The 12,380-nt window shown below is 42.5% G+C and overlaps 1 protein-coding gene across 2 annotated transcripts in view; it reads left to right on the forward strand.

Annotated features, from left to right (window-relative positions):
• Positions 1–2,523: 2,523 nt before the first annotated feature.
• Positions 2,524–12,380, forward strand: part of ARIH2 (ariadne RBR E3 ubiquitin protein ligase 2) — a 57,935-nt gene continuing 48,078 nt past the window's right edge. The window contains exons 1-3 of one of the 2 annotated variants that reach the window (XM_059160850.1): positions 2,524–3,314; positions 6,489–6,548; positions 8,445–8,788. In XM_059160850.1, the coding sequence (XP_059016833.1) occupies positions 8,540–8,788 (249 nt within the window). In that variant the 5' untranslated portion in view covers positions 2,524–3,314; positions 6,489–6,548; positions 8,445–8,539. Of the gene's footprint in view, positions 3,315–6,488; positions 6,549–8,444; positions 8,789–12,380 lie in introns of those variants that run through there. The other variant, XM_059160852.1, reaches the window with a different exon arrangement.

Raw genomic sequence — 12,380 nt, forward strand, 5'->3', positions numbered from 1 at the left:
GTATGTATAAGATCCATATATGTAATATGTGATGGGACAGATTATATTTTCCAAAGATGGCCACACCAACATATATCCCATTCCACATGTTTTTCTTACAATGTGATACGATGTTGGTTTTCCTCTATCAAGGGTGGGGCTTCGTTTCATTCCTTTGAACCTGAGAGGACATTTGCAATCATTTGGGCCAATAAAATGTGGTAGAAGTAATGCTGTCTGACTTCAAAGGCTAAGATATAAAAAGAGATACAGCTTCCACCTAGCTCTATTCTCTTAAAGCACTTGTCCTTGGAACCCTATCCTTGGAACTCTATCATGGAAACCAGACCAATGTGTAGAGGCCATGTGTGTATGTATTTTGGCTAACAGCTCCAGCTAGACCCCCAGCTGACAGCCACCAAAACCCACGGAATATATGAGCAAACAATGCTTCCTATGATTCCATCTCCTAGCTTTTGAGTCTTCCAGCTGACATCGCAGACACTGAGGAGCTGAGATAAACCATTTTCACTGTGACCTGTCTCGATTTCTGAACCAGAGAGATCATGAGACTTTTAAATATTTCACATGCACACATATTTTGGAAAAGTATATGTATATATAAACATACACATTTCATTTCTTATTCTTATCACTTAAGAGTACATAAAAAATACCTTTCCTGGGGCGCCTGGGTGGCTCAGTGGGTTAAGCTGCTGCCTTCGGCTCAGGTCATGATCTCAGGGTCCTGGGATCGAGTCCCGCATGGGGCTCTCTGCTCAGCAGGGAGCCCACTTCCTCCTCTCTCTCTCTCTCTCTGCCTGCCTCTCCGACTACTTGTGATTTCTCTGTCAAATAAATAAAATCTTAAAAAAAAAAAAATACCTTTCCTTACTAATAGATGCCTTAGTACTGCATCATTGCTAATGGTTTTCTTTATTGTATATTTTACCATAATTTAACAAACTATTACTTTTGGACATTTTGGGTGCTGTAAACGTTCCCTATTTGAATCATGATTCCAAAGCACATATATGTGTACATATTTTTATGATATCCTTAAATATTTGTTTCTTTAAAAGATTTTATGTATTTATTTGGCAAAGAGAGACATAGCAAGAGAGGGAAAACAGCAGGGATTGTGGGAGAGGGAGAAGCAGGTTTGTCATGGAGCAGGGAGTCTGATGTGGGGCTCGATCCGAGGACCCTGGGATCATGACCCAAGCCGAAGGCAGACACTTAATTGACTGAGCCACCCAGGCACCTCTATTTTGGCTTAATTCTTAAATCTCTATTTCCTGGACAGGAACTGCCACTGGCATTATTATCAGCCCAATAAATGGTTATGTAATACAGTAATATTGAAAACACGGTTGTGGGCACCTGGGTGGCTCAGTGGGTTAGGCCTCTGCCTTCGGCTCAGGTCATAATCTCAGGGTGCTGGGATCCAGCCCCACATCAGGCTCTCTGCTCAGCAGGGAGCCTGTTTCCCCCTTTCTCTCTGCCTGCTGCTCTGCCTATTTGTGATCTCTGTCAATAAATAAAATCTTTGGAAAAAAAAAAGAAGAAGAAAACACGGTTGGATCTGTGCCCTTAAGAAACTCACCTTTTGGGATTCCCACGTTGTTCAGTCAGTTAAGCATCAACTCCTGATTTTAATCATGATCACAGGGCTATTAGATTGAGCTTTTGCCCAGGGTACAGCCTGCTTAGAATTCTCTCTCTCTCTCCCTCTTTCTTGCTGTCCCTCTCTAAAACAAACAAGCAAAAGCTCACCTTTAGTAGAAGACAGGTGAACAAATATGGATAATACTTGTTCATATTTGTTCATATATCAAGCTCATGGATGTACATATAATATGTACATATGTACATATATGTACATCCATGAGCTTGACATATGAACAAATTCTCTATTTTGCAATGCAAATAGTGGTACAGAAAGTTTCCTTTTGTTTGCTGGAGAGCATTTATTACCAGTATACCAAAATGAAAGCTTCTACTTCAGATTTCATTTGCAAAAAATATACGTTAGGTCTTTTCCTAGTATCATAATTTAAAGGAATATGTTTCGTGAAGACAAATGAAAGAAGCACATTCAAGTTTAGTAGACTTTTACTTTGTTAACATATATACAATTCGTAATCCTGAAATTGTTAGTCATTGCTATTGATTTTCACTCCAAATTTATTTGGGCTTTCTAGGATTTGTTTCCTTTTGCAGGAGGGAGGATTTCTAGTATTTGCGCCTTATTTAGGTACATGCTCTTAAACTGTTAGCTGAAAACCATGTATAAGAAATACACGAATACACGCATGAAGCAAGAAATAAGAACTCGTTACACACAGATTCTTTGCGTATCCGTACATACACGACTTGTGTATGGGTGGAAATAGTTTGGGTTATGCGAAGACTCGCACAGCCAGGATGCTCCGTAACATCACCCGCTTCACCCTCGCATTTTCACTCGTGCAGCAGCAACCTGAGGGAGTCTCCAGGTCTTTCTATCCACAACACTTGGCAACAGGTCCTAGAAGGAACTGGCAGTCATAATGACGCATACTTCCTAAACTGCTTCTAGAAACCGTGTAGCAAGGCAAATGTGGAATTGAAGAAACGAAATCACGATTCAATCTTGAACGATGAATGGGAAGCGGGAGACCTGGGTGGGCCAGGCCGCGGAGAGTAAAGGGAAAGCCCGGCCGGGTCTGTGCGGCTGGGGGGCCACCAGGCGGCGGGCTGAGAGTGCAGGCAGAAATTCCCGGGCCGGCGCGGCGACCTAGAGCCCCAGTTCTTCTTCCACCAGACAGCGGCCGGGAGACAACGGTCCTTTGGTACTCCATGGACGTCAGCATGTCTGCTGTGTGCACTACACTCGAATACAGTGAAGCGAGCAGTCTATCAGAAAAACGTTGGTTAAAATTATCCCGGCGGGCGGTGCCAGCGGGCGAAAGCCGGAAGAGACGCCCTGACCACTCTCCAATAAGCCGGCTCCTCTCCTCCGCCGCCTCCCGCAGCCGTGGGCACTGGCCATGCCAGGTCACACTCAGGATCGCAGTGCTGGACTGCAGTGAAGCGCGGGCCAAGGGACGCTATCACCCAGCACCAGCCCGCGACCTCGGCGACCTCGGGTCGACCCCGGGCCGGAAGTGACGCAACTGCACTGAGCACTTCCGGAGCTGCGGAGACGGCTCCACCGGAGGAAGGAGCGCGGGCCTTGACCGGCGTCGGCCCGTAGTCTCCGCCGCCGCCTCTGCGCCTGTGTCTGAAACCTCTGGCCCGGCCGGACCCGGTCTAGTCCGCCCGGGCTCAGCGGCCGCGGGCTGCGGCTCCCGGTAAGTGTGCGGCGCGGGTCGCGGCCTTGTTTACCTCGGCGGGCCGGGGAGGGGGGATTGCCTCGTCGCGCGCCTCCCTAGCCCTACCGGGGCTCCGCCTTCATCGCCTCCCGCGAGGTCCCGGTGCCCCCGGGCGCTGGGTCCGGGTCTCAGCGCCCACGCCGCTCGCGGAGGGGCGGCTGAGGGCTACGACAAGGCGGCGGGCGCCTGGCGTTTCGCGGTTTTTCCTTCTCCTCCCGTCTTCCCAGCTCCCGGAGAGGTCGGAGGCCAGTGCCTCTCACCGACCGGCGCCGGCGCCTCTGGGCCCTCCCCACCGGGCGCGCCGGGGATACGCGCCGCCTCAGGGGCCCCGCACTCTAGTTATCATTCGGAGCCCTCGCAGTGCCACCCGCGCAGTTAGTTAACGCTCGCCTGCGAAGGGTCCCCCTGCGCGTGGGTTCGGTGTCCTCGCGGCTGTCCCTGCGCCTCGGTAGAAACGTGCGGCCCAGGAGCTGGGCCGTCGTCTCTCCGGACGCCGCTGTGCTAGCCGCGGGAGAGACAACCGTGTTGTCGGATGACTTCACCTCTGTACTGATTGTTGCTCTGTCCTGTAGAACTTTCTGCCACAATGGACATATTCTATACTTTTGTTCTTAAGTAGGGTAACCACTAGCTACACGTGGCTGTTGAGCATTTGACTTAGGGCTAATGCGACTGAAAACCTGAATTTTAGGGTTTTGTTTATTTTTATTTTTTTTTTAAGATTTTGTTTATTTATTTGACAGACAGAGATCACCTGCCTAAAGAGGCAGGCAGAGAGAGAGAGAGGAGGAAGCAGGCTCCCTGCTGAGCAGAGAGCCCAATGCGGGACTCGATCCCAGGACTCTGAGATCATGACCAGAGCCGAAGGCAGAGGCCTTAACCCACTGAGCCACCCAGGTGCCCCCTGTTTAGTTTTAAAGTTAAATTTTAATAACCACACGGGGCTAGTGGCTACCATATTAGACAGGCTAGTATAGTGTCAGGTTTTGAAACTAAGTTATTGGTTCTTTTTTTTTTTTTTTAAGATTTTATTTATTTGACACACAGAGAGAGATCACAAGTAGGCAGGGGGCGGTCAGGCTGCCCGCTGAGCGGAGAGCCTGATGCGGGACTTGATTGGAGGACCCTGAGATCATGTCCTGAGCTGAAGGCAGAGGCTTAACCCACTGAACCACCCAGGGGCCCCGGTTCATATTTTTAAAGTGCTAAGTAGTTTTCTTCAGAGATGTATCCTTATTAAATGACCATTCAGAGCCAAATGTTATGTCTGGAGTAAACATGTTCAGACTTGCCAAAAAGTTTTCTTGTCAACTTTAAACTGAGAGAGAAGTCTTCAGTTTAGATCCTTTAGCCCAGGGAGGGAGGGTGTCACGTCTCCTCAACATGTGACTTTGGTTCTGGGGGAAAAGTAATTTATATTACTCCTTTTTTGTTTGAGGTGGAGGGATAATATTTAACATCCAAAGGAAATCAGAGCATTGTCATTAGTTCTTTTAATAAGGCAGTGACATTCAGGCCCCTTCAAACAATGTCAGCACTCTTTTGAGTATAATTAGGGATATTTAATTTTGAAAAGATTAAAAATTAAGTTTTTATTTAAATCTGGACCTAGAACTCTCACCAAGTATGAAATGACTTTCTCTTTTTTAGAGGGGAGTATGAAGTTTTCCCCTGCTTTTTGAGTATTTAGTTAGTGAGAAGCCTTTGGGCAACATCTAAGTTCAAATCTGGGGAGAAAGCCAGAGAAAGTGGAAACCTTGGTCTTCTGTTTGTTGTGATTCTGGAGGTAGCTTTGTGGATAGTATTAGGTTCTCTGGAAGGGTGGTGGGGAATTATAAATCCCTGTAGCCAGTGGATCTGGTGAAAGTATTAATTCTGGGTTGCTAGAACTGTGATCCTGGCAAGTTACTTAACCTTTCTGAACTGTGGCTTCCTCATTTGTAAGAAGGGAATTATAGCCACTTTGTAGGGTTGTGAAGATGAGAATGAGTCAAACCTAAAATTGGCCTTCATTAAATGAGAGCAAATATTGGTAGTGAAATACTGTAGATGGGAGCAGTATTTATGAATTTTATTTTCCCAGTAAGCAATATCTTTAATAAAAATACAGGTAAAAGAAAAAAGACATTAAGGGGCGCCTGGGTGGCTCAGTGGGTTGAGCCTCTGCCTTTGGCTCAGGTCATAATCTCAGGGTTCTGGGATCAAGCCCCGTGTGGCCTCTCTGCTCAGCAGGGAGCCTGCTTCCCCCCTCTCTCTCTGCCTGCCTCTCTGCCTGCTTGTGGTCTCTGCCAAATAAATAAAATCTTAAAAAAAAAAAAAAAGATTTAAAAAAAAATCAATTGTTCTTTACTGTTTTAGAAATAACCTTCCATAATCATTGTTTAGACCTTGATTTTCATTTGGTTTATATTTACTTGTCCATGTTTGAAGTATTTTTTTGGAAGTTACAAAGTTTTAGTTTTTTGAGAAATCCTGTAGTATAAAGAAATAGACATAAGATTTCTAATTGAGTGAGCAAATAGTACTTATATAGTCTTGCATAGTGAGCTCTGTATCTCTGAGCAGGTCAGATGACCCTTGAGCATGTCAGAAGAGAGGTGACAAAGGGGGATTAATATTCCGTAGTGGGGATCCTATTGGGGACATTCTTTATTTCAAAATAATTCTTTCATGAGTAAGTGAGATCTGAAATATTGGCAATATTTGTTGTTAGATTATCACCGTGGAAGTTATTTTATACTAAAAATTTCATTTTAAGTCAGTTGCAATTTACTTTGTCCACTTCTGTGCAACATTTAGGTTTGAAATTGTGATAGTGACTTAGGGAATCTGAACCATAGGCATAAGGTGGTGGGTTTTCAAACTGAGGGAGGGAACTGGATATCTATTTACATCACCAGTATTCTAGGTTAAATTCTTATTGACTGTTTACTTTGAGCACTTTGTTTTTTAGAAGGCCATTGAACTCCTCTTGTTAATAACTCTTCTCAATATAATGGTATACATGCTTCTGTGGGACTTAAAATAATTTCATAGTTACCCTGCTCCCTTGCTGCTTATCCTTTTAAATGTCTTCACTTGTTAAAAAATAAATTTGCAAAACCAGGGTACCAATGTCAAAAATATAAATAGAATTTTCTCTTTTCATTTTAGATGGAAATTATATGACAGACTATTTGGGGTGACATCTTGAAAGATCTTCAAGAATTGCAGGTATTTTTAATTTAAAGATTAACTTTCTCCTGCGGGAAAACTACTATAGTTCATTTGTAATTAGGTGATTCTGCCATATAAAACAATTTGTTAAAAGTCAAACTGAAAATATTAGTACTGCTCTCATTAATGTGATTTTTTAGAAAACTGGGCATTTATGGTTAGCATGTCAAACTTAGATTCACTGATGATTTTTTTTTTTTTAAGATTTTTATTTATTTACTTATTTATTTGACAGAGAGATCTCAAGTAGGCATAGAGGCAGGCAGGGTCGGGGGCGGGGAGAGATTCCCCACCGAGCAGAGAGCCTAGTGTGGGGCTAGATCCCAGGACCCTGAGACCATGACCCCAGCCAAAGGCAAAGGCCCAACCCTCTGAGCCACCCAGGCGCCCTGATTCACTGAGATATATATATATATATATATATATATATAATTTTTTTTTTTTTTAAGATTTTATTTCTTTGACAGGCAGAGTTCACAAGTAGGCAGAGAGGCAGGCAAAGATAGAGAGAGGGGGAAGCAGGCTCCCCGCTGAGTAGAGAGCCTGATGTGGGGCTCCATCCCAGGACCCTAGGATCATGACCTGAGCCGAAGGCAAAGGCTCTGACCCACTGAGCCACCTAGGTGCCCCACCGATTCACTGATATTTTTATATTAAAAGGCGTTCTGTGGTCCTTTACCTATTCACTACATGTTCTTTTTTTTTCCTTAACACATTCATTTTAATGTGTTTTAATTTTTATTTTTTGTCTTAATGATGGTTGATTTTTTTGAGAGATTCTTTTTTTTTTTTCCAGATTTTTTATGTATTTATTTTTTTAGAGCGAGAAAGCTTGCCCAATGAGACCAGGGGGAGGGGCAGAGGGAGGAGAGAATCTCAGGCAGACTCCCTATGGATCTCAGGACTTTGAGATAATGACCTGAACCCAAATCAAGAGTTGGACACTTAACCAACTGAGCGGTCCAAGCCACCCCCTTGAGAGCTTATCTATTTCAAATAGACTTCATGTATACTTTTGTATTTAATCTAGATTTAGTTATGTAAGTTATTTATATACCATCTCATCCAGATGCTCTTGCATTTTAAAGTCTTATGAGTTTTTACATTTAAATCACTATTTAAGAGATGCCTGGGTTAAGATGTCTTGTCTTCAGCTCAGGTCATGATCCCAGAGTCCTGGAATTGAGTCCCAGATAGGGCTCTTTGCTCACTGGGGAACCTGCTTCTCCCTCTGCTGCTGTCCCCCCACCCCCACTTGTGCGGTTTTCTCTCTCTCTGACAAATAAAATCTTAAAAAAATTAAATTACTGTATAATATTGTTTCTTGCAGATGATCATTTGAAATAGTACTTGTACAGAAAAGTTAATGGGTATTTGCCAAAATCTTCTCTGTATATTTATAGCTTTCCTTCTCAATTGGATCAATTTCTTTGTGTTGAATACCCGTTTAAGGAATCAGTAGAATCCTTTAAAACTGAAAAAATCAGTTAGGGATTAAGAGATTTTAAATTTTGGTAATTCAGCCTTATGATTGCTTCCCTGGTGGGCCTTCAGCTGTGAGATGTGCCTCTTTCTTAAGGACTCCTATGGGAAGGATAAGTCCTTGGAAATTTGACCCTTTGACATGGAGTAGACAGCCTTCCTGACTCTTTCATTCCAGGCCCTTCATGTGAAGTTACCATTATTAGGTGCTTCTCCTCCTCAAGAAAAGAATTTCGCTTAGATAAGCCTGGGCAGGGAGATGATGATGATGTTTCCTATATGATAGGAGAGTTGGAATAGGCCATAATGGTGATAGGTACAGGCTATACTATTTTGATTCTTCAATGGTTACTGTTATAACTTCTCATAGTGAAAGTAAGTAACATTTATTTTTTTCTTTTCCTTCCTTAGAAGACAAAAAACACTAATGCATTTGAGAAAGTGGTAAAGTTTGGGGGGAGGGGAAAAAGCTGCTTTCCTGATCTGCAACTTGGCTGGATGCTAAGATGTCTGTGGACATGAATAGCCAGGGGTCTGACAGCAATGAAGAGGACTATGACCCAAATTGTGAGGAGGAAGAAGAGGATGAGGACCCTGGGGACATAGAGGACTATTACGTCGGAGTAGCCAGCGATGTGGAGCAGCAGGGGGCCGATGCCTTTGATCCTGAGGAGTACCAGTTTACCTGCTTGACCTACAAGGAATCTGAGGGTGCCCTCAATGAACACATGACCAGCTTAGCCTCTGTCCTAAAGGTGAGCAGTGATGTCAATTCCAAGTATAATTCCCCCAGTTAAATCTAAATACAAGCTTTTGCTAACTGATGTCTCCTCCAGATTGATGGAATGAGTGGCGCTGTAGTGAAACCAAATTTAGGACATGTGTTGGATTAGTTGGACCCATTTGATGCTTTACTTTGTTTTCTAAAATATGCATATTTAAGGCCCTCAAATTCCCAAGTTACTAAAAATTAGGAACGATGGAGTAGATTCAGGATAGACTGGAAGTACATAGAAGCAGAATTATGTAGATTAACATGGTTTCGGTAAGTGAGTCTTATGAAACTTAATGAGGTAAGATATGATTAGCCTCAGAATCACCATCCTCTATACCACCGTGTGTGAGTTTCTGGCAAATGTCTTGAGAGGTACCCAGGATGTGCCTTGAGTCATCAGTGCCCCTGGGCTAATTGAATTCCATTGTTTCATGTACTAATGTTGGAAGAGATTTTAGTTGGTGTTTCCTTGATTTGGGAGGTATTTTATGGAAATTTTAAAGAGTTGGTTATTCCAGCAAGAATCTCATTTTTACCACTGAAATTAGCTTGCTTTTCAATCTTGCACCTCAGGCCACTTTTGTCCTTACCATGTATGTTTTGTGCTATGTAAGACTAGTACCTAGTACACTCACCTAAAACACTATGTACAATAATTATTTTTATGTTCATTTAGACAATTTCCCAGCATGTTTCTTTCTCCTCTAATGTTGGCCATTATGTGAAAGTGGGGACATTTCTCTTATTTCACTGCCCTTCCTTCAAGAACTGCTATATGGATCTTGTTATCTGCCTAAATCGAAGGTCAGGGGAACATAGGCATGATTTCAACCAAATGATTTTCTTGTTGGTATTTAAATGGAAGTAACTAAGGTATGCCATGTGTGATTTCTCTAAAAGCTGCCTTATCTATTAGTTTAGGGATTTTTTTCCCCCAGGTGGTCAGCAGAGGCTCACTAATACCTTAGATTTGGATACTCAGGGCTTTATTAGCAGCTAGTGGGAAGTTGAAATCTACAGCTTTTTTGGTGACTCCTTCCTGGAAGGGTTGCAGACTTCTTGTCTTGTGGTCAGTAGAAAACTTTGAAGAATGGAGACCCATCGGAACCTCTGGATTTGGGATTTCTGCCCCATAGCTTTAGTAAAGCTGCTGGGACCTGTGTTTCCAGAGGACATTTCTGTGGTAGAAAAGACATCATATCTCTTCTTCACAGTGCACAAACCTCTCTGGTCAACTAGTTTCTTTTGCTTTAACCATATTGTCAGGCTATGCACAGTGTTGGTATTTAAAATTAGAAAAGGTATTGTCAGGTGTGTGGCTGTGTGTTGGCTAAGTTCATCAGATGATTCATCTATGCATAAGCACCCTGTTTCCTCTGTGCTACCTTTCCTACCCTTCTGGGTGGGCCCAGATACCTGTCTTTGTTTTTTTTTTTAATTGTGGTAAACCATACATAACATAAAATTTACCAATTTTACATTTTTCCTTGCTATTAAGCTGATACAGGGTTAGGCCCCTGGAAAGTCTCCCCATAGAAAGCCCTCCCTTTCCTCCCTTCGAGTGCCTTCAGAGTCTAGCTTGTACTTTTCCTAGGTAGCCTTCTTGACATTCCTGCAACACAGTGGTTGTACCGTCCTTTGTTCTCAGTGCCTAAACATTACAGCTCCTGTATGTACTAGAGCACATTCTGCAGTCTTTGGACCGCTTACGTTGTTTAACCTTTTCATGTATTTTCGCATGATCTCCGACTAGATTGTCACTGCATAGAGGACAGAAACTGCTTTATACCTTTTCTCCCCCATCATTCCTGTCACAGTGTTTCATCCATAGTAGGTGTTGAATAATTTCTTGGATACTGTGAATTTTGTCAGCTGTTGATGACAGTAGTGATGCTGTTCATATGAGCCAGATTCCGTAGTCCCCTACTGTACATCCTTCTCTGCTGTCAGGAAAAGGCATCATTCTGACCCTCAAAATCATGAAAAGAAGGAGCAAAACAAACTTGGTATAGAGATGAAGAAATAAAAAGAGGTGAAAGAAAGTTGAAACACAAGGAAGGGGTGAAAGAGAAAATGAGGCAAAGGGGAAAACAGTCCATGAAAATTTAGATCACGGTAGAAGATAGATTTTTTTTCCCCCTTCCCTAGGTCTCACTGAGAAGCATGCTAATAACCATTTTCTTTCTGGAGCTGGGGAGCAAGGGTTCTGGCTCTTTTGGTGGCTTGGCTATGCATAAAGGGACTCAGTGGTGTTTTAAGTAGTTTGGGAATTTGACCGAAGAGGGTAGGCAAAAACAGCTTGGTTGAGACTAGAGAGGGAATCACATACAGTCTTCCTTTTTCAGGCTGGCTAAAAACTAACGTTTTCATTTTTGTGATTAATATTTTATGAGATGAGAGGGAATAATTTTAAGTGCTGCGTTTACGGAATGTTGTTTATTGGTGCTTTGGCTATTCTAGCTCCCCTATTGCATGTTTATCTGAGAGTAGAGATCAGTGGTGATCATCCAGATTACTACTGATGTCCCCCGATGATCCTGGTGTTGTTGTACAACTCTGTGACATAATTGAGATATTTAATTCTTTCATATGATTTAGGTGCTATTTGGCTGGTAGGAAATATGATGTGTATGTGGTTTAAAGTTAGAGCCATATGGAACAGTCATTTATGAATGAAAGCTAAGTTTGAGGACTGGCTTGACTTTTTCACTGATTCTCATGTCTGTTTCACTTGTTTTGTTTGTGTGTTGGCAGTTACCTATGGATGGGGCATTGTCTGGCATAAAATTAAGCCTTTTGTTGTCTTTTGAGATTTGATGTCTCTCAAATATTAAAATTCCTATTGTCTGGGACACTGGGTTTTTGGTTTAGTGAGGGCCCCTGGTGTCAGGGTAACTTCCTATACATGTTGTAAAACAAGTCCTTGAGTAAGATCATTAATTGAGAAAGGAAAGTGTCCAAGAAATCAGATTTAAGGGCTAAGGATAGACAACAGAGAAAATGAGTGTCTGTTATTGGGGGGGTAGGGAGACTACTGTGTTCAGATAATGACAAAATGGAAGCTTTGTATTTAGAATTAGCTATCATCTTATACAGATAGGATACAGTTGACCCTTGAACAATGATGGGGACTAGGGGTGCCAATCCCCAAACTGCCAAAAATCCACATATAACTTTTGACTCCCCAAAAACTTAATACTAGTAGCTTACTGTTGACTGGAGGCCTTACCAATACCGTAAACAGTGAGCACATATCCTGTATATTACGTGTATTACATACCAGATTCTTATAATAAAGTAAACTAGTGAAAGAAAATGTTAAGAAAGTCATAAGGAAAAGACATTTACAGTACTGTATTGCAAAAAAATTGTGTATAGGTGGCTCTGTGTGATTCAAACCCATGTTATTCAAGTATCAACTGTAGTCAGAGATTAGATGATTGTCAGGTGAGATATATTGTAGGAGGGAGAAAATCTATGACAAATATTTGTCGTGATTGTGTAGGTCTTTATGTCTTAAGGAAAGTCTTTAAGGAAAACAAAGCTAACTTTAAAACCCTGTCTTTTCTTTT

This window comes from Mustela lutreola, chromosome 2 (assembly GCF_030435805.1).
Source record: "Mustela lutreola isolate mMusLut2 chromosome 2, mMusLut2.pri, whole genome shotgun sequence".
NCBI lineage: Eukaryota > Metazoa > Chordata > Mammalia > Carnivora > Mustelidae > Mustela > Mustela lutreola.